Genomic DNA, 20,745 nt, shown 5'->3' with positions numbered 1-20,745 from the left:
GATTCTCTTTGCCTTGCTCCAGAACTGATGGATGAGTATTTGCGATTTCCCCCTTTTCAAGCCTTTTTTCCATGGACCTGCAGCCGCCATCATGAGACATCAGCGTTCTCACTTCTTATACATCAAACTGAAGTGCTGTTGAGTTGCTTACCTTGCACCTTGCTCAGCATTTCTTCCTTTTAATATAGAACATGTGACTGCTACATATGGATTGCCATTACATCATACAGTACTTTAAAGTAGGGGTTTGAAATCAGTATTCAGACGCCTCCCGGTGGTCTGTGAAGGCATTGCGAGTGGTCACTTACTGCATTCAATGATGTAATTTCACTGAGATTGCTTCCAAAGTCAGTCGTGGTTCCTGGATCACAATACATTTTTTGCTTTAAAACTCAATTTAGTCAAAGATATTGAAATTAGACTTCATTCAAGGATATGATTTACATGAACAACAACTCATACAGAAGTAGCTTTTAAAGTAGCTTTATGTCGATAGGTCGGAACTGAATCTGGGTGTCCATCGGCACTGAGACCCAAAGGTGGTACGGTGCTGCCACTTGCACCACAGCTACCCACAAGTAGGTAACTATAACATCACTCACCGACCCATCGCTGAGACTTTTTAAAATGTATACAATCGAATGGACGAAGAACAGCAAGGACAGGACAAGTTTGGTTGGGTTTCATGTCATGAGGTGCTTTATTGCTTTTAACTGGTCAGCAGCACACACAAAAACAAACTGTTAACCATCCACAGAAAGGTGCTCAAACAAGGAAGGGCAAGAACCCAAAAGCAACATTACACATCCAGTAACAATTGCAAAAGCCTCCAACAGCCTAAGCAGCTTTCTACATACATGCTCATTGTCTCACCGCTGTACATTAACTGGTTTATAACTACACCTTTACCAGCAATCAATGAAGAAAAAGGGCAGAAAAAGGCAATTTTTTTTTTTTTTATACATCACCAATAACTCTACTCTCTACCTGAAAAAAGTGCATAATTTGAGTATTAGCCATTCAGTGACCCATCACCACACACAAACACCCAGTTGGGCAAATAACTTTCCCCCACCTCCAAACAGGCAAGTCATTTCACTCGCATCCAGCCTACCAGCATCAGTCCATTCTGAGTGGACTTACCGGCAGGCTGTATTACACGACCATTTCACCAAAACACCAGTAACACAGTGCATAACACACAGACCTCCTGCATCCTGAGAAATCCTGGGCACCAATGAAAGACCACTGGGCGTTCAGGTTCAGACCCACAGTTGATAAACGCCTCCTATACACTAGGAGGAGCGACACAAAACAGCTGTGTAACAAGCCAGCACTCACCAGAGCAAACCCACACTGCCCACTGCCGTGAGGGACCCCACTATACAAAGCTGAATACAGCAGAACGTCTGGTTGTGCAACATGCTTCGTGCTGTGCTGAGAGCGCAGACCTTAATGCAGTGCTGGTGATTTGAGTGTGTCTAATGCTGGGCTGGTTGGATCACTCCAGGTTCATTCCAGCGCTGGTGGTTTACAGTTTTTAATGCAGGTGATGGTGGTGTTTAATGCTGTACAGAATCAGGGAGTTTAAGTCAGCACAGTGTTGAGCAAGTTAACAAAAGGTAATAAGGCAGCAGTGTCAGGGAAGCCCAGTATGAGTAAACGTGGCACAGTGTTATCCCAGCTGAGTGAGTATGTACGGTTTAAAATGAGTAACTCTGCACAGTGCTGGCTGGTTGACGGTGTCTGTGTCCCTTCTGTGAGTCAGCGGAAAGTCTGATGACACTCGGTGTGTGGAGGGTTCTGATTAACAGTGTCCCAACTTAAATCCCCAAAATCCTCATCAATATTAACAGCTAATGCATACGAGCTTCGGCACTCGCAAACAATCACGCAAAAAAAAAAATCTACTCAAGCAGCATAATTAAAAAAAAAAAAAAAGAAAACAATTTTTTAAAAACTTTCCCCAGAAGTGATTTGCTTTACAAATCAGCCTCTACCCAGCATGCATCAGTGGCGGAATCCTAACCTGCAGAAGCCCCGCCCCTAAGAGCTGCGCAGCTCATACATCACACACACACACACACACACTCCCTGTTTGTTTTTTTCAAACAGATCACAACACATGCTCCTGTGCACATATTTACACACAAAACACAAAAAACCCCGCCACATGCTCTGCTCTGCACACACGACCCGCCGATTGGTCCTGATTTTACATTCCGGAACATAACAGCATCGAAGGACAAACTCACGGCAGATCTAGACTCAAGGCGTCCTCTCCTCAAACAAACAGCATCTCAGGGTTATTGTGATATGCTTATCTATGCTACTCTAACTACCTAGCAATCATAGCATTCAATACAGACAAGAGACTTATTGCGCTGGAGAGAAGAGGAACGGTACTGAGAGCTGAAGTGATCTAGAGTCAAAGGTCAAATCCCAGATCAGACAGACAGCAGATCATCTCCATATAAGACAGGACAGGAGACAAAAGTCCATAGGACTCCAGTGTCTGGTCATCTACATTCAAATGAGCACGTCTCAAACCACAAGCCCTACCTCTTTTCCTGTACATAATTAGCGACTCTTAACCAGTGTTTGCAGTTGAGAATTAAGTTGCACTTAAATAATACATACATAGTTTGCGGTACAGAAATTGTGTCTGCATTCTGGACAGAAAGACCCACATCTAGATGTCAAACTTTGTGTATGCTTGTCTGACCTCAAAACATTATTCATTTCCAACAGCTTCCAGTTATAAGTCACTGGGTTTTTACAACTTTCAAAAAGTTTCAGAAAGCCTCGACAAAATGAGTAAAGCAGTTTCGAGAATCACAGTACTCAGTCACAACTACATGGCCATTCCATGCACTTAATGGCTGCATTCACAGAGGCCTGAAGAGGGCGCCCTTGGACACATCTAAAGTACTTTGACAAATGTACTTGACTTGCAGGAGTGGCAAGAGCAGATGGGAAAAGTCTCAAGTGTTGACAGCCAGTGTTCCCTGTGAAATGGGTTAAGTTGAGGTTACATATGGAGTTGTGTCAAAGCACGACTATGTGCACACGCGTGCCACAGGTTGTGGAATGCTGCAGAGTCTGAGGAAAAACCCGCTAAAAAGAGACGGCACTCAGACACAGGAATGACAAAGGAGTGATGTAGAGACTGACAGACAGAAAAACAGAGAAAGAGAGAGAGACAGAAAGACAGACAGTCAGCTGCTGGTCCTGAAACTGTCTCTGTCCTCCAGGTCTTTGGTTGAATGTGAGTGGGGCGTGGTTAGGGTGCGGCTCTCACACCGCCCTTACACCCGTCTGCTGCTATTCAAAGCTGAAAAGGTCAAGAGAAGCTCACGTCCAGCTCATCCTCCTTTAGGGAGTTACATAGGTCCAGCTCATTCAGAAAGGCTCCAGTGTCTAGACATTTGTTTTGTTTAACAAGGAATAAAGAAAGATAGAGATAGGGAGAGAGAGATATAGAGACAGAGAGAGAGAGAGAGAGAGAGAGAGAGAGAGGGAGGGAGAGAGAGAGAGGGAGAGAGAGAGGGAGAGAGAGACGGAGAGAGTAGCCCTTAGTGAGAGTGAGGCACACGTGACACTACAACAGCCCGAACACTCGCACAAGGTGTGAAAGGAACGTGAGGAGAAAGAGTTAAGATATGGAGATGGAGAAGGGCAGCGTAGACAGAAAGAAGAGAGGAGGGATAGAGGTAAAGTGGAGAGGGGAGAGGAGGAATAGAGGTAAAGTAGAGAGGGGAGAGAAGGAATGGAGGGATAGAGGTATAGGGGAGGGAGGGAGGGAGGTGCTAGAGGCAGGTGGAAGCCCTGAGACGGCAGGAGGAGAGCACCTCTGCGTGAGTGAGCTTCGGACATCAGGGTCATCCCGCCAGAGCAGGAGTGGGAGAGGCAGGCCACCAGAAGTCCTGACAATCAAGTGGATCAGAGGAAGGGAAAGAAGGAAGAGAGACCATAACAGATAACCTTCCCGTTTCCCTTCCTATGGAAGCAGAGGCCTAGCCGGCAAAGGATGCGACCTTTCGAGTGAGTCTGTTTTTTTTGTTTGTTTGTTTTGTTTTTTAAAAAGCAAGATTAAAACGTTTAAAAATCCCTTAAAAAGGAGGAGGACAAGGAACGCGTAGAGGAAAGAGTCAAAACCCAGAAGACTGCAGCGAACAGTCCTCAGGAAAGAGTCCTCTGCAGAGTGAGGGGACTTGAGGAGTGAGGAGGGCTATCTCTTGCTGCTCTTCATGTAGGAGGGAATGGCCCCTCGAGCCGTCAGGCCCTCGAAGCGCTTGTATGTGTAGTTGATGAAGACCCAGTCCTTATTCTTCAGGTCCGCCTCGCTGTGGTTGGTGGTCACCACTACAAGAAACAAAACAAAAATCGTGTCGGGTCATTTCATACCAGGCAACATGCATCCAACACCAACCAACACGACTGCCTACAAGCTCCTCAATATAACCATATACTCTCTTGACCGACTAGCCCAAACAAAAATGAAGCAATGGTATAAATCGTCTTAATAAAGCAATGGCAACAGATAAATCATTATTAGAAACAGTATTAAGTACCTGTTGGTTGAAGGATATCCGACTCAGGGAACTCATCGAAGTTGGAGGTGTCATCAATGCTCTTGATCTCAATAGGAATGGCAGCAGGTCTTTCCCTAAGGACACAGTTCCAAGCATCAGTCCTGATCACAGCACCTCTCAAAGTGACAGCAGTATGAGGCTAGTGTGTGTGTGTGTGTGTGTGTGTGTGTGTGTGTGTGTGAGAGAGAGTGTGTGTGTGTGGTACCTGATGTGGTCGTAGTCCACTCCTTCAAAGAAAGCATTGGTCTTGATCTCCTCCACTCCAGTGGTGCCGATGCGGATTTCTGGTTCACAGCAGAACCTACACCAGAAAACAGAGAGAGAGACTAAGTTCATATTCAGCAACAAAAGTGGACATTTCACATGCAAATGTAATGACGTAACCATTCTCGTATCTACAACCGAGGACTGAGGTCACCATGGCCCTGTTTTATTTTTTCTTCAGGTTTGTTTTATTTATTAGGTGAACATACAGCTGACAAGACATATCCCAGCCAAAACATCCCTGCATTAACACAGCCAGCAACATGACACATAGTTGCACTTGCAGATACAATCTGACTTCTCAAAAGGAGAGCACGGCATCTTTTGACCTTGCTATTTGAAAGATCTTGGCTGTGGCCCTGGTCAATAAAAGTATTGAGGCTGTTGGGTGAGGTTTTCAGGATGCTTCACAGTGCAAATGGCTCGTGTTCGAGCAGATGGGGAGTGGAGAGAATGAGAGCACAATACCTGAGGATGAGGTCTTTAGCCTTCTCCGAGATGGGCACCTCTGGTGGGAATACAAGCGTCTCCCGCCAGTTCATCACCTTTCTGTAAGTCTCCTGAGGAGTCTCAGAGCAGAAGGGAGGGTAGCCTACACACACACACACACAAATTAGCATGTCTAATAACACACAAGACACTGTAAATGACTGTCCACAAGCATGAATGGCCTGGAGTCTGACCAGTTCCTTGCATTCATCAAAACATATCCTCTAAACATGGTCTAAAACTGAAAAACCGAAACAAAGCCTAAACAAGACCCTAACAGACCAGCCATCAACACATACCGTACAATAGAGTGCTTTAACTCACCAATCAGCATCTCGTACATGATCACCCCAAGACTCCACCAGTCACACAGCTTGTTGTAGCCATTCTGCATGAACACCTCTGGGGCAATATAGTCAGGGGTCCCCACAGTAGAAAAGGCCTATAACAACAGCCGTACATCAAGGAAGAGACATGACAGGGAGAGAAATAATAATAATAAAAAAAAAAAACAATGTATCCAGAGATGGATTACTGAACAACAGACTAGTCATTTTTCAGTCGTCCTCTAGTCCTGATGACAAGCTAATCTTTAACCTGACAGGTTAGAGAGTATCACTGGCTGAGTTTGTCTCAGCAAAGTAGAGACAAGTGTGTCCACACTCCACATGGGACCTGTCAGGTTCATCTTTCCATTTCAGACTTCAAAGCACAGAGATCACCATGTCCAAACATGGCTGATTGTGTTTAAAAAGACGACCTCTGTCTAGCATGTGTTTAGGAGGCCGGTGTGGGTGTGTTCTATCCATATGTGTGCCTGTGCTGGATGCTGGAAGAAGTCTCACCAGCTGTCTCCGATTTCGTTTCCACGTCTCGGCTTTCCGCTTGGAGTTCATGTTCTGGAAAGCTACCAGGAGAGAAGCGTGTGCACACACACACACACACACACACACACACACACACACACACACACACACACACACACACACACACGTCAGTGACCATTGCACACACGTGTAAGCCCTGAACCCATCCAATTCACAACATCCCCAAAAAGCCACTGCTGTTAACAAACCCCTAGTAGCAGCAAGCTTCACTCTTTCCCAACTTCACCCGCAACGTCTCCACTCAGAGGTCATTGGGGCTCACCTATATTGCACACACGATCTCTCACTTTCACCACAAACAACACACTTTTGATCCCAAAACAGAATGCGTTGTAAGAAAGTGTGTGTACGCACACTTACTGAAGTCACTAGGGAGGCTATGACTGAGGTTTCTGTAGAATTCTGTGCGGTGAGCTTTTTTCAGACCAGTGCACAGCCCAAAGTCCGACAGCTTGACGTGGCCCTGCATCACACAAACAGAACTTATTAACCGTCTTAAGTTGCAGAACGCCACTGTAACTCTACATGGGTTGATATCCACTGAGGGAGTTGACTATGCTCCGGTAAACAGTAAAATGCATGATTTGAACATTAAAAACATGTTGCTTAGAGGTTGTCCAGCATTACATGAAAATGAATAACATATGTGAAGGTCTATAGATCATGTGTGAAACAGAGATGCATAACATCTGGAGAATGAAATCTAATACAATTTTAGTTTCTTAAGAATTTATATGTAAATACACTTTTAATGGAATTAAAGGGACATCCCTACAACCAGGAAGCGCATAAAGAAGTCAGACACTGATGGCTGAAGTGCGACCATATTCTGAAGTGCGACCATATTTATCATTTTTGAGTATTGCAACTTTTGGAAAACACACCCATCGTACAAAAAGAGGGAGAGTGCGGTGTTTTAGAGTGCATAGGACGTTCACTTACTCTGGAGTCGAGCAGCAGGTTGTCTGGTTTGATGTCTCTATGGATGAAACCCAGCTGGTGGATGGAGTCAATGGCCAGCACCGTCTCCCCTATGTAGAACTGAGTGGCCTCCTCACTGAGGGTGTCCTTCTTCATCAGCAGGGTCATCATGTCTCCTACACACACACACACACACACACACACACACACACACAAACACACTTTACATCAGGAGTATAAAAACCATGGGAAAAGCTCCAGTGGAATGCAGCCTACAGTTAGACAATTCCATCTCCATGCATGGGACACATATGGAGGTAGTTTTCTCTCACCTTAGACCTTAAGCATTTCTCAAATCAGCGTAATATTGAAGTATGCTGAAGGTGACACATTACACAAGTAAAGTCTTGCTGTTTTTGGATGGATATAGATCATAGGAGTATTTTTTTTTTTAAATAGTGTCATAATTTCTACCTTATACAGAATAACAGCAAAACGGTAGGCCTAACATTAAAAGTAGACGCATCAAACTACCTATGAGTCTATAAAAAAAAATCAAAACATAGTTTGGCATTTATGGCTCTCCCAGCTAAAAAGGTTTCTTGATCCCTACTTTATATCAAAACATATGCATAAATCAATGCATAAATAATATAAATATACTGTACCTCCTGGTAAGAACTCCATGATGAGGTAGAGGTTCATCTTATCCTGGAAGCTATAGAACATCTTCACCACCCACTGGCTGTCTGCCTCCACCAGGATATCCCTCTCTGCTCGGATGTGTCCCACCTGCATGACCCCACACAAACACACACAAAATTAGTATGTGGGTGTTGGTCTGTTATTCACCGTTTTCTTTGGCATGATCATTTTGTTTGCTTGTTTGTATTTAGTTTGTTTGTTCTTTGTTTTTTAAAAAGGACTGTCACTGCACTCTGAGCTGCATCCTGAGTTTGAAAAGTGCTCTATAAATAAGGCGTTATTATTTTTATACAATTCTCATGACTACTGGGTGTGCACGATCTCCTAAGTGGCATTCCAATCTAGAGTGTCCGCTAGGCCCTGCATGTGTGAATGAGATTTGGGGTTTGTAAGGGTGTAGAGTTTGGCCCTTACCTGTTCCTTCTCCAACATGTCTGCCTTGCGAAGGATCTTCATGGCATAGACATGCCCTGTGTCTTTCTTCTGAACCAGACGCACCTATTGAGGTGGAAAGAAGTACATAAAGTATTTGAAAACAATTATGTAAATGTAAAAATGTAAATGTAATGTTTTATTATAAATATACAGTAGGAAGAGCGTCATGTGGCAGACTGAAAACACCTGAAGATCTCACCTCACCAAAGGCTCCCCGGCCAATTACTTTCAGTGACTCAAAGTCTTCAAGTCCGAGGCGTGTCCTTTTGAGCCGAAGGAACTCTGTCTCTTTGCGGGCATGCTGGGAACGCCGGATTCGCTTCTGCACAGGAAGTTAGTTAGTTTACTGTCACCTTGAAGGAAATTAATTTTCACAGGTCTGTACAGAGATTCCTCCTCACATCCTGCTACACACGACATTACACAGTGGAGTTGGAGAGAGTAGGTGATAGATGACAAGAGAAAACAACATCACACACATGCTGCTACAAGTTCAACATGGGAAAGTAACGGTATGAGTGTGTACATGACAAGAGATAGCTTTTCAGGGCTTAGACTTAACATCCAAATAACTCACCTCTTCATCAATCAGTCCTTCCTGATCCATGACCTTCTCAAGCTTTTGTTGCCTAAATGAGACAATTGAGTAGTTTTCATGCAACTGATCATAGTAATCAATTATTTAGCCACAAATGATATGTGAGGACTCTTATAACTGGCCAAGCAAAGATCCTACATCCCATTCTAGTCCTGCTGCCAGTACTACCTATTCAAAATATGATGTGGCGTGTGTCTGTCCAGTGTTTGTGTACCTGCGCCACATCTCACACCCAGGGGTGGTGAGAGAATACATTTAACACCAGCTGCCTGCAGTGCAGCGCTCACCTCATCTCCCGCTCCTCGTGTTGGGCGATCAGATTGCTATAGAAGTTCTCCAGCGTCACCTTTGCCATGGTGACGCGCTCCTTGGTATGATTACTCATGGTGGTGAAGGACGACTGGCCCGTCATTGCCATGGTTATGGTCACTATGGAAGGGAGACCAGAGAGGGCTCATGAACAGGCTGTAAAGGGGGGTGGGGGAGATCACTGTCAACTGTATGCTATGTCTTAAAAGTATGGATGGTGAGAGTGTGTGTGTAGTATAGATAGATAGATAGATAGATAGATAGATAGATAGAAATTTTAGGCATCTAGTAGCTTATACAACCATAACACAACAAACACACATATATATCTCACATACATAAAACTCACTCACAGAAATGTAAAAATGTAAAGAGCATGTGAAGTGATTACAAAGGTCTGACCACATGATGCATGGACCATGATAAGGTGCTAAGCATAATATAATTGCTTGACAAACAAGAAAAAGAATAGCCTAAAACATAATACTCTTTTGTATCACTAAAGCTGATACACAAGGCAACTTTTTGAGCAATGTTATTGAGTATTGTTGTTCAGGCATGTTTCCCATTAATATTGACAAAAACAGTTCTGCAGAACTTCAGCAGGCAAATTGTCATTATCATCCAATCAGACCACATGGAAGACCACTGGTTATGTGGTTGCCCAGCAACATTGCTCAAAATGTTGTCCCATATATCATCACATCAAGTGGCCTTTTTTCATATAGCCTAGGTGAATTATGCAATACTAGGATGCAGGTTTCACAGGCCTTAAATTGGAGATCAACCTGCTTGACTCTCAATCGATCGTATGACACAGTGACAAAAACACCAAAGGCAATACATAAAGACAGAGTTACTCAAGTAAACCATTCTAAGCATAAATGTAATTCCACAAGTCACTGGCGTTTCCCTGCCAGACGTTACTGTAATCTTTGTCAAACAGTACTATAATCAATGTATGGAGAACACTTATTTAAGTGTAGGCTATACATCACAAATAACCATGCTACATGAAACCGAAATAGAGGTGAGGAAGTACAGTACAGGAGATAAAACATTGGAAGTAAGTTAAGCATGACAACAATTTCATAACAATGTCAACAACCAGTTCCACGACTCTGCTGAAACGCGATTTCATGAACCAGGCGAGCAACAACAGACTGCGGTTGCTATATTTTGCGTTAGGAGGGATTATTTTACGGATTAACCTTGATTTACTCATGCCTGTGATGGGAGCTGTGCACGGTACTAATAAAAGTGTCAACTTCCATTTCAACCGATTTACGTTTATACTAGACATAAGAGCAGTAGGGGGCAAACTGGATTCCAAAGAGAGGGTTACCGTGCTTCAGCTTTAAGAATGTGCAGCTCTGCTGCAGTTTCCAACCAAACACACTGGTTAAACATGTACCCCTATGTATCGTTAGTTGGTTGGCAATGGTATGCTAGCTGCTGATCTAACGTTGCTTGTCACCTTGTCAAATGTTTAACCACGTCAAGTATCACTTTCTGCCTGACCACTGAACAATCATCGAATTATACTTATCGACTCTTCTCTGATTAATCTTACACACATCACCAACAACAATGTAGTCACAACAACTTGTTGAAACAATACAGACACTAAGCTTACTTCATAACAAGCCTCTAGCTATGGTCTAGTGCAGCTGGCTAACTAGAAAGCTATCAGATTTAGCCAGTTAGCTACTTGGTCAATTCCATTGCTAATGGTAGCTACTTAAACCCCCAGCCGTCATCGCACTAACTAAAATGAACTCTGAGTAAGTGTTTATTTTAAAGTTTACAATACAGTTCTTTCTGAAAGTTCGCATATCTCCTAGGCCCAGTTTAATTCCTGACATTCTAAAGCACTTAACGTTCGTAAAGCTACTTCCTTTATTAAGAAACAACCTAGGATAGGTGACAATGTTAGCTTCCGACTTGCTTGGTATCCGAAACTAACCTAGCTATCGCTAGCTAGCTAGCTCGTTCGCTATCGTTACTTCTGAAACTACATTGCTAGCCAAATTTGGCCAAGTGAGTTGCCAGTTGATAAGTTCATAGTCAACATGTTATCAACACAAAATACATTACTATCTACTTCTTTATAACTCAAGCACATTAAAAGAAATATGTATGAGAACAAAGTTGTTCAACACGTAAATATGAGGAGATTACTTTTTGTTTGCTTACCTCTGGACTCGACCTCAATCGTTTCAGTACATAGTGACGTAAAATGCCCGGTTAATGACAAGATTACTTCCTGGGTCATACCATTCGCATACGCCAGGTTGCAAGTACGAAGTTAACATTTTCGTTCAAGTACTGTGTCGGTTTTGAAAACTTACGTAACATTTTCTAAATATATATACGACCTAACAAATGTCCAGCTGTCTTAATTCTGAATTCTTAATCAAAATATGCTTTTCTTTGCCTTGACTTTTGACATAGGCATGCATGGCCATGTGCTGCCTGCTGTAGGCCTACTTTGTTTGAATCATGATTGCATGATTCAATTAATGTACAATTGGAATTGGTACATTTTGTTTCCCCTTGCAACTCACTTGTGTGTGTGTGGGGGGGTTACATTACACATGGAGAACAAATTACTTAAAATGACTTGGCACATCTGAAAAGGTATGCAAAGGGAGAAAGATAAAAGAAAGGAAGGGTAGACAGTAGTCTTTCCATTTTCCCAAATAAGGATAAATGCTACTGATTACAAGTGCTGGTCACTAGAGGGCAGCAATCGTCTCTCCTTAAACGATTAACACACTTCCTGTGAGGGCATAACACATCAACAGACCTGCCCATGCAGCATTCCTCCCTGCCTGCCTGCCTGCCTCCGTGTCATGAATTACGTTCTGCCCTGGGCTGTTGAGGGTGCTCTGGGCCATCTGTGTGCGACCGAAGCGACGCGTCGACTCTTAACATATATCTCCTTCGTGTTCATGTAGGTTATCTATTTTGTGAAACACTCCGAGGTTGCCTGACGTGTCGGAGGAATCGGAAAGGTAAAATAATGTCCTACTGCTAGCAACAGTGACAGAGATTGCTAAGCGATCAGATTGCTCTAGCTAGCAACACATACCTTGAACCTGAGGTAATTTCTCTGTCATAATGCAAACATTTGTCTTTTTTCGTTAAGTTCGTATGGGTTAAGATTGTTTTATGCGAGTAAGTTCATAGCTGGAAACTGCAGAGGAAGATGACGCGAACTAAGTTAGAGAAACGTTAGTGAGCTTAGAAGCTTCTTCACCCTTCGCCACTTTCTCGAAATTTAATGCATCTAGCTAGTTGGTCAGATAACTCGTAGACACCTTTGCGTTATTCATTGTTCAGAGCGACGAGAAATAGAAGCCGTGTGTTTTAGTAGATCAGGTCTTCTCAAAATGCTCGGCTAGCAGCAGTGATTATTTCAGCCGGGCCGGTGTGTTGTGCCATTACACGACACAGGCCCCTATTGTCCTTCTTACAGCAGACAATATTGTATTGTAAGCCTCTCCTAAGATATGCAGCCGACGTTGTTGATTGCCTGCAAATATGATCACGTTTGTGTGTTTCCATTGTCAAGTGTTCCCTTTTCACAAACCATCTCTCTTTCTCTCCGTCTCTCCTCACCTCCACCCCATAATCAGTGGAGTGCTCCTTCAGTGGTCACTATCAGGGCAAGGTGGAGGCATCTGTAGCAACAGTGTACGTCACATCATCAAGCTGCTCATAACCCTTCAAAATGAGTGGCAGTGCCGGTAAGCGCACCCGCCGGGGCAGGGCTGAGGCCCCCACAGACTCTGACGGAGGCTCCAGCAGTGACTCGGGCTCCGGTGCCCCGGCTGGGGTGTCTGTGCTGAACCGAATGTTGGACCTGCCAGCTGGGCACCTCTCGCGTCAACAGCTGAAGCGCTTGGAGGGGCACCGCTACAGCAGCGCAGGCCACTCCCTGTTGGAGCCCAGCATGCAGCCATACTGGGAGGGCCTGGTGGCCCGTGTGCCCACATGGATCGCCCCCAACCTCATCACCATTGTGGGCCTTGCCACCAACATCCTTACCACCTTGGTACTGGTCTACTACTGCCCCACTGCCTCTGAGCAGGTATGTTGACAAGAACCTGCGACACAAGTCAGCATCAGTATCACCGTAATGCAAAAGGTTTCTTGCTTGGGTTATACCTCGTTGTCATGGACAGAGATAAGGTTGTCATTTGCCTAACAGTTAGTTTGTCTAGATGCTCCCAACTATCTTAAAACAGAACCATGGTGTTGGCTTTGCTCAGCAGAGGGAAGAGAGAAGACAACATGGCTATGAATTCAGAATAGTTGTGGTGATCCTTTCGATAAAATTGATTTATAATGATGTGCAATATGATCAGTGGAGGGTTTTATTGGCTGAAACTCTCGGTGTAAAGGATGGGATTATTTAGTATAAAACTTATAGATGTAAGCCTTTTTGATGGGCTCATGTTTGTCTAAGGTCATTTAGTGAAGTGCATAAGGTGTGTGTGTGTGTGTGATCATGCGCTCCTTCTTTAGGTATCCCTCAATGTCAACATGTAATCTACAATGAAACCTTGAAAAGTCTGGCACTCCTGATGAATATTGCATGCAACCTGCCCACGGCCCATTCAGATCCTTCCTTTTCTGTTTCTACCCCACCCCACCCCATCCTAGAGAAAGCTGCTTCTAGAACTCCTATGTTTGCCCCTATCGTTCTGTCCCTGCTCTATCTGACCCTTCCCCTTCTATCTGTCCCTGGTTTATCTGTTCCATCTTCACAATCTCTGCAACTTTTACCTTCAGCCTGTGGTATCTGAAGGTGCTAATGCCTTCAGAGATTTGTCGCTAACTTGCGATGTGTGTGAGTTTGAAAATCAGCCAATCAGCTTTGCTCCAATCACACAGGCAAAGCACTTTCTGTGTGACGAGAAAAAGCTTACGTGTATGCTGTCTTAAGATAGCATTCCCCTATAGTAGTGAAACCCCTGTCTCTCTCTCTCCTCATGAGCGACATTTACTCAATGCTAACAGGAACAGGAAGTACAAGAAAAGGTCTTATTTGAACCAGATGATGATGCTGCCTAAACTACTCTCTGAGCCCAATGGGGGGGAAAATGGGACGGCTTTCACAGTGCATAAAAACAAACCTCCTTGTTGTTGTTGTTGTTGTTGTTGTTGTTGTCCCTCAGGCTCCCACGTGGGTGTACTTTGCCTGTGCTGTGGGTCTCTTCATTTACCAGTCTCTGGACGCCATCGACGGGAAGCAGGCGAGGCGCACCAACAGCAGCACGCCACTGGGGGAGCTTTTCGACCACGGCTGTGACTCGCTCTCCACCGGTGATTGTGTCCTCTTTGTCCTCCTGGGGGTTCTGCAGTGCTTGGCTGCACTTGGGAAAATGTCTGACTGTGCTTAAAGTGCTATTGTCTTGGCTCTGGGTTATCATACACTTCCTCATTCCCAAGACATCTGTCATTACTGTAAAATAAGCTTAAACTCTTTCCACTGTCTCTCCTCCTCTCTTGTTCTTTATGCCACTGTCTCTCTCCCTCCTAGTGTTTGTGGTGTTGGGCACGTGCATTGCCGTGCAGCTAGGCACCCATCCCGGGTGGATGTTCTTCTGCTGTTTCGCGGGCATGTTCATGTTTTACTGCGCCCACTGGCAGACCTACGTCTCCGGCACACTGCGCTTTGGCATGTAAGTGCACTGACGGCTCTGCATCTCCCCCTGCGTCCGTGTGCTCGTTTTTATCACGGAACTCCTCTACAGAACACACCCTCCCACAGATTCCTCCCTGGCAGTTTGCACTGCACAATCTTTCTATGTCGTGTACAATCATGCCCGTCATGCTGTCGTGTCAGTAGTTCAGCCCAAAGACAAAGCTATAGGAATAAATCTGACATTTGTCCCAAGAGATTTTAATATCAGAAGGGTTGGTGTTTTGTGTGAATCTCCACATTGATCATGCCTTGTTGATTCATTAGTCTGCTCTCTGTCTTTGCCTCTCAGTATTGATGTGACTGAAGTTCAGATCTTCATAATAGTCATGTATCTGCTTGGCGCCGTGGGAGGAACCGCTTTCTGGCAGTCTCCGGTAATGCTTCAAGAACTTGGCTGCTGATTCTGATCATTTTAATGGGATTAAATGGGATTATCTATAATGTATTAAAGTGGATTATGGGTGCCTACTGCAGATCAAGGAAGCAAAATAATTTGCTAATTCAGTGCTATCTACATGAACAGAATGAACTTGCTTAATTTAAATCTGTACATTTAATAATCATAAAGTGAAGTATGTCAGTAATCTTTGTCAAATAAACATAGCCATGTAACATAACCATGATTAGAAAGGTATTTCTAGGCCTTATACACAATACTGAAAAATGTTGGCTTACCTGATGCACAGACAAAGAGCCAAAATCAGCCACAGAATTGTCTGTAAACTGAAACGAGGAAGAATGAATAACCATAATCTAACAGAGTTAATAAGTGAAGGAAGTAGTTGAAGTGAGCAAACATTCAGACTCCAGACTTTCATCTGTGTTATTATCAGTCGCACAGTAATTCAGTCAAGTATTTGATACATTCCTCTCTCAGTTTGCCTTAAACCATGAATTAAGTTATTGATTAATGTTTGTGCTCTGAGGAATACACAGGAAATCTAATGTACTTAAAATGTTATGGTGTGACTCTCTTTTTTTCTCTGTTTAATCTAATGCATGTTTTTTTGCTGTAGTTATTTCTGTTCACATTTGTCCTCCTGGTCCTTGCAGTTTCTGTGTGATGGTTGAAGGATAGAATTGACATACTGCTATAAGCTCAGTGCACAACAAAAGTTTACAAGTTTATAGTTGAAAACAAAACTATATATATGGTTAATTTACAACATTTATAATATAACTTTGTCAGATTTTCGAGTGAATGTAGATTGATGTAAATAATCTTCCTTGCTTCTCTTTCAGCTCCCGGTAGTTCAGATGCCCATTAAGATAATCCCTGCCATACTTACAGTTCTGGGGGCCATCTTCTCCTGTACCAACTACTTTCGGGTTATTTTTGGAGGGGGTGTGGGCAAGAATGGCTCCACAATCGCAGTGAGTATACCTACAAACTCAGATTTCTCCAAGGTTCATAAGGAAAAGAGAAAATCCACTGCTAATGTAGAGCTGCACCTGTTGCTTTGAAAGATAGCTGTGCTGTTGTCAGTTTAGCTCATTTGTTCTTCACCCTGCAGGGAACCAGTGTGTTGTCTCCAGGCTTCCACATAGGAACAGTGATCACACTGGCGTCCCTCATCTACTACAAGTCCTCTGGACAGCTCTTTCAGAAGCACCCCTGTCTGTTCATTCTGGCCTTTGGCTTTGTGTCTGCCAAGATCACCAACAAATTAGTGGTGAGTGTCCCACTCTCTCTCTCTCTCTCTCAATTCAATTCAGTTCAGTACAGTACAGTACAGTATTGGCAAAGCAATAGTAAAATAAATAAATAGTGGTTATAATGTAAATAAGGATGTAAATAATAATAATATTCAATGAAGAAAACATGAAATGAATGAACAAAAACCTAAGTATACAATAGCAGGAAAGGATGCTGAAGAAAGAAACAGAAAACAAATTAAAACCTACAAAAAAAGAGTACGGTGTTTATGGCCTTTGTCATAAATACACACCTGAGGTCTGAATAATGACTACATTCAGTAAGGAAATACTGCTGTTTCAACTGCACTTTGATTATAGCCTAGGCTACAGCCTAGCCTCTACGCAGCCAAGTCTGCTTTCACCTTCCACATTCAAACAGCTTTTTTGCCTTTTGATGTTTTAAAATACAGGGCTAATGTGATACTAATGATCTTTTACTCACTCACTCTGTCACTGGCTGTGTCTCAAACCGCCGACTTGCACACTTTAAATACTTAGTTTTAGTATATAGTGCAGATAACACAAAAACTACAACCTAATAATGGTCAAAAAGTTCAGTGTAGAACAATGGACACTACTCCCACTAAACGGGTGCCACTTCCGGTAAATGTTTTAACATAAGTGTGCTTATTAGGACCATCAAAAAGTGGGCACTACGGAAGTAAGTGCTCAGTGCACACTAGCAGTGTAAGGACGGAAGTATGCAGTTTGAGACAGCCATTCACTCACTCACAAACACCAACACGCACACCCGGGCTCGCCCTAACCTTGATGTGTTTTTTCGTCCAGGTTGCCCACATGACCAAGAGTGAGATGCGGCTGTATGACCTGGCCTTCCTAGGCCCCGTGCTGCTGTGCCTCAACCAGTGTGTGACTAGTGTGGTGGACCAGTACGTCATGCTGTGGATCACCATAGTAAGTGCAGATGCAGCTGAGCGCTCACTGAGGCGCTCTCACAACATGGTCCACGTGCTCTTCACAGCTGTACAAACTCACAGCTATGCTCAAATGTGCGGTTAAAAAAAGACTTTGCTCTAACACTGTTTAGATTAATCATTAATCGCACAATGTCCCTTTTATTTTTCCTCTTTTTCTCCCTCCCTTCTCCCTCTCTCTCTCTCTCTCTCTCTCCCTTCTCTCTCTCTATCTCTACCTCCCTCTCTGTCCATCTGTCTCTTGCTTGATGAAGCTCCTGTCAGCTGTGGATCTGGTGCGGTACTGTGTCAGTGTCTGCAACCAGATCGCCACCCACCTGAACATCTGCGTCTTTCGCATCACGACTACTCGCAGTGGCCAGCAGAACCACCACTAGCCGGCGCTCACGGTCCCGCCCCCTTCTGGCCCTCGTCTTTCAAGGAACGTATGAGCAGCCAATCAAATTCCAAACTCAAGAGGCACACAAGGCGTGCCCGAGGTTATCCTTAGTCACTCAACTCAACTCCGCCCACCAGCAGCAGGGATTGGCTGTGACCCTTTTTTCTTTGTTTTGGGACAACTCAAATCTCGTAGATGGTTATAAGATCATGGAACACATTTAACAGTGTCCAGACTGGGTCATGTCTGTAGTGGAACTGTGGCCACTATGGCGATGCGATGTCGACTGTAGCTTCATAGTTGTCATGACAACATGCTTACCTCTAGTCCCCACAGTTGTCACGACTACCACCCCCAACTAACTATACTTAATTTATGCTAAACGGTCAACCACCATTCTAAGCGTATTATTATTATTGTAGTTCTCTTTTACAGTCACTCTTCTAAATGTAGCCATGATGGCTTCTCCACCATGTTATGTGCTCTCCTGCTGATGGCCAAGCCATCTCCTGCTGATGGCCAAGCCGCTGGTGCTTAGTCAGCTGTAGCTACAGGATTTCCTCCCAGGTCACAGTGAAGAGCAATTCACCCTGTGGCCTGCAGAGGGAGACAAAAAAGCAGCCAGTTTAATTGGCGATGAAGCAAGAGCAGCCGATATCATCCACACACCACCCACAATGTTTTTTTAAGCAGTGTTTCGTTGTTACATGTGCTGCTATTTGAATACCAGACAAAAGGAGCCCATGGACTGAAATGAATGTGTTTCGTTGATCTCTGTGTCTGTGGTCAGGGAATTATGAGGGAAAGGCTTCTATGGAGCTGCCAAGAACGCCAAGCAAAAGGACATTTTAAGATTCTGTCACTGTGAAGTCCAGTTTAATTTCACCATAAGAATGTCTTACCTACTTAAAAAGATCCATGTATTGTAATTCTTTTATTTTCACAAATAGTATCTACGTAAAAGGTAAAATCCCATGGTATTGGTGTAAGGGTGTATGTTTATAGGATTTTATATGGTGTGTTGGACAAGGGAAAGTGTTCTTGAAGCTGCTGTCTCTATTAACTCCATATTAAGTGACAAATGCTCACATTACCCCCCACTCCCGCACACACACACACACACTTAGACACACTCCTCTTTGCATTCCACTGCACACACACACTTAACTTCTGATCATTCCTTTGCTCACATTATTAGTTTTTATATATATAAAACACATACATACACATACATACACACACACACGCGCACAAACACACGCATGCACTGCACATTTTACATTCCACCGTTACATGTTGGTCGTAAACACAAACAAAAGCAATCGCACACAGACTTGCAAGGCTTATTGTGTCCTTAGGGGGCACTGGGCATAATGAACTAATTCCCTTCTGTAGGAATTACACATGCTATTGTTTAGCCCACCAAAAACAAATGGAGGAAAGAACTGTTTACTCACTCATGATTAGTTGTCGGCTTTTAATTGAGTTGCGTTTTTCTGTTGTGCCTTTGAGCTGTTGCTCTGTAACCCATAGCTCTCCTGAATGGCGGTGCGCCTGTGTTTTTTTCAAGCTGCACGCTAAGAGTCTTACGATGAGTCTTCCAGGAGAATTTGTATGCAGGTTTGGCTTAATAGATCATGCGTGAGTGAGTTTGTTGACACACACACACACACACACACACTCTAAAGGCATAGGTATACACGCTCCCTAGAACCATTGCTCCTCTACATGCAAACACGCTTCCTCTACCTCTAATTTCTTACCTGTTTCTGTTGCAATTGCTTTTTTTCCCCTCTTTCCATTTTGTTGAGGTTTGGTTTTAATACTGTTAAAGTTTGGATGTGCTCGGTTCCTGATAGGTACTCATAATGTCAACGATTCACACTCCTTCCAATACTCCTCACGTTGAGTGTGAAAGCTTCTCACTCATAGTGTTACTCCTCACCGCACGCCTCACTACTTTTCACCTCACACTCCAGAGGATCCCACCTTAGTATCCTACTTCACCTTTTTGTAAGCGGTTCTTATGTGTTCTTGTGGGACTTGTCAAGATGTCCCACAGGGCTTTGTTACAGCTGTAGGAATGTTTCCCTTCAGTCACAGGTCTGAAGTTCTCCAAGACCGAGAGTGTCTTTGGTCGGACCACACGGCTGTGTTGTTTTACCTCAGTTAACCCCCCTGAGTCTTTATTACAGATCCAAATGTTGTGTAGGATTCGATGACCAGTTACAATGTATTCTTGCCAGTAGTCACCCAGCAGCACTCAGTGTGATATTAAAGGGAAGTAAGTTCTCGGTTATTGGCTTATTTGGTGTAGTCAACCACAGGGGAAATTTCTTGGCTCTTCATTTTAAAGGGATTTTGTCTAGTGTTGTGGAAATCAGATGCTCAAACAAATTAGGGTTAAATTGCTTAGCGAACACACACACACACACACATTAATGTTTTTACCACCCTCTACTGATTGACCACATTCTCTGTCTTTGATTGCGCTTGTATCTGATTTCTAAAAGGTTAATTTAGATAGGAAAGTGTTTTTAATGTTGCATTATTGAGTTTCTGTGAAAATATCTTTTTAAAATGAAATGCCAATGTGAAATAAACTTTGCTATATTTATGCTAACAGACTATTTCGTCAACGTTTCAGTGTGTTGCCCTAATTCTTTGAATGTAACATTTAGCCGTGTGTGTGTGTGTGTGAGAGAGAGAGAGATCCAAAAGTAAAATCACGCTGAATGAGAGTCAGCTGACCAAGTCACAAGTGCAGGGGGATAGGCTCTCCATCACACACACACACACACACACACACACACA

General features: G+C 43.6%; 2 protein-coding genes across 4 annotated transcripts; one reads left to right on the top strand and one right to left on the bottom strand.

Annotated features, from left to right (window-relative positions):
- Positions 1–676: 676 nt before the first annotated feature.
- Positions 677–11,473, bottom strand: stk38a (serine/threonine kinase 38a). 2 transcript variants are annotated; one of them, XM_042099611.1, is made up of 14 exons: positions 11,400–11,473; positions 9,182–9,323; positions 8,874–8,925; positions 8,496–8,618; positions 8,276–8,359; positions 7,825–7,948; positions 7,178–7,332; positions 6,590–6,698; positions 6,194–6,255; positions 5,673–5,790; positions 5,328–5,451; positions 4,801–4,896; positions 4,575–4,669; positions 677–4,365 (listed from the first exon to the last, which is right to left on the bottom strand). In XM_042099611.1, the coding sequence occupies exons 2-14, from the start codon at positions 9,310–9,312 to the stop codon at positions 4,232–4,234; spliced, it is 1,407 nt and encodes a 468-aa protein (XP_041955545.1). In that variant the 5' UTR covers positions 9,313–9,323; positions 11,400–11,473; the 3' UTR covers positions 677–4,231. The 2 variants fall into 2 exon arrangements, with proteins under 2 accessions (XP_041955545.1, XP_041955546.1); XM_042099612.1 differs by lacking the exon at positions 11,400–11,473 and having other exon boundaries at positions 6,596–6,698; positions 9,182–10,540.
- LOC121714308 (choline/ethanolaminephosphotransferase 1-like) lies at positions 10,869–20,558 on the top strand. 2 transcript variants are annotated; one of them, XM_042099614.1, is made up of 9 exons: positions 10,869–10,987; positions 12,845–13,299; positions 14,390–14,537; positions 14,755–14,896; positions 15,209–15,293; positions 16,162–16,293; positions 16,434–16,592; positions 17,407–17,532; positions 17,807–20,558. In XM_042099614.1, exons 2-9 carry the CDS (start codon positions 12,940–12,942, stop codon positions 17,927–17,929), a joined length of 1,275 nt encoding a protein of 424 aa, XP_041955548.1. In that variant the 5' UTR covers positions 10,869–10,987; positions 12,845–12,939; the 3' UTR covers positions 17,930–20,558. The 2 variants fall into 2 exon arrangements, with proteins under 2 accessions (XP_041955548.1, XP_041955547.1); XM_042099613.1 differs by lacking the exon at positions 10,869–10,987 and adding an exon at positions 11,960–12,220.
- The last annotated feature ends 187 nt before the right edge of the window (positions 20,559–20,745 follow it).

Source organism: Alosa sapidissima, chromosome 7 (genome assembly GCF_018492685.1).
Source record: "Alosa sapidissima isolate fAloSap1 chromosome 7, fAloSap1.pri, whole genome shotgun sequence".
In the NCBI taxonomy this organism is placed as follows: Eukaryota; Metazoa; Chordata; class Actinopteri; order Clupeiformes; family Clupeidae; genus Alosa; species Alosa sapidissima.
This window is presented reverse-complemented; position numbering and strand designations above follow the sequence as displayed.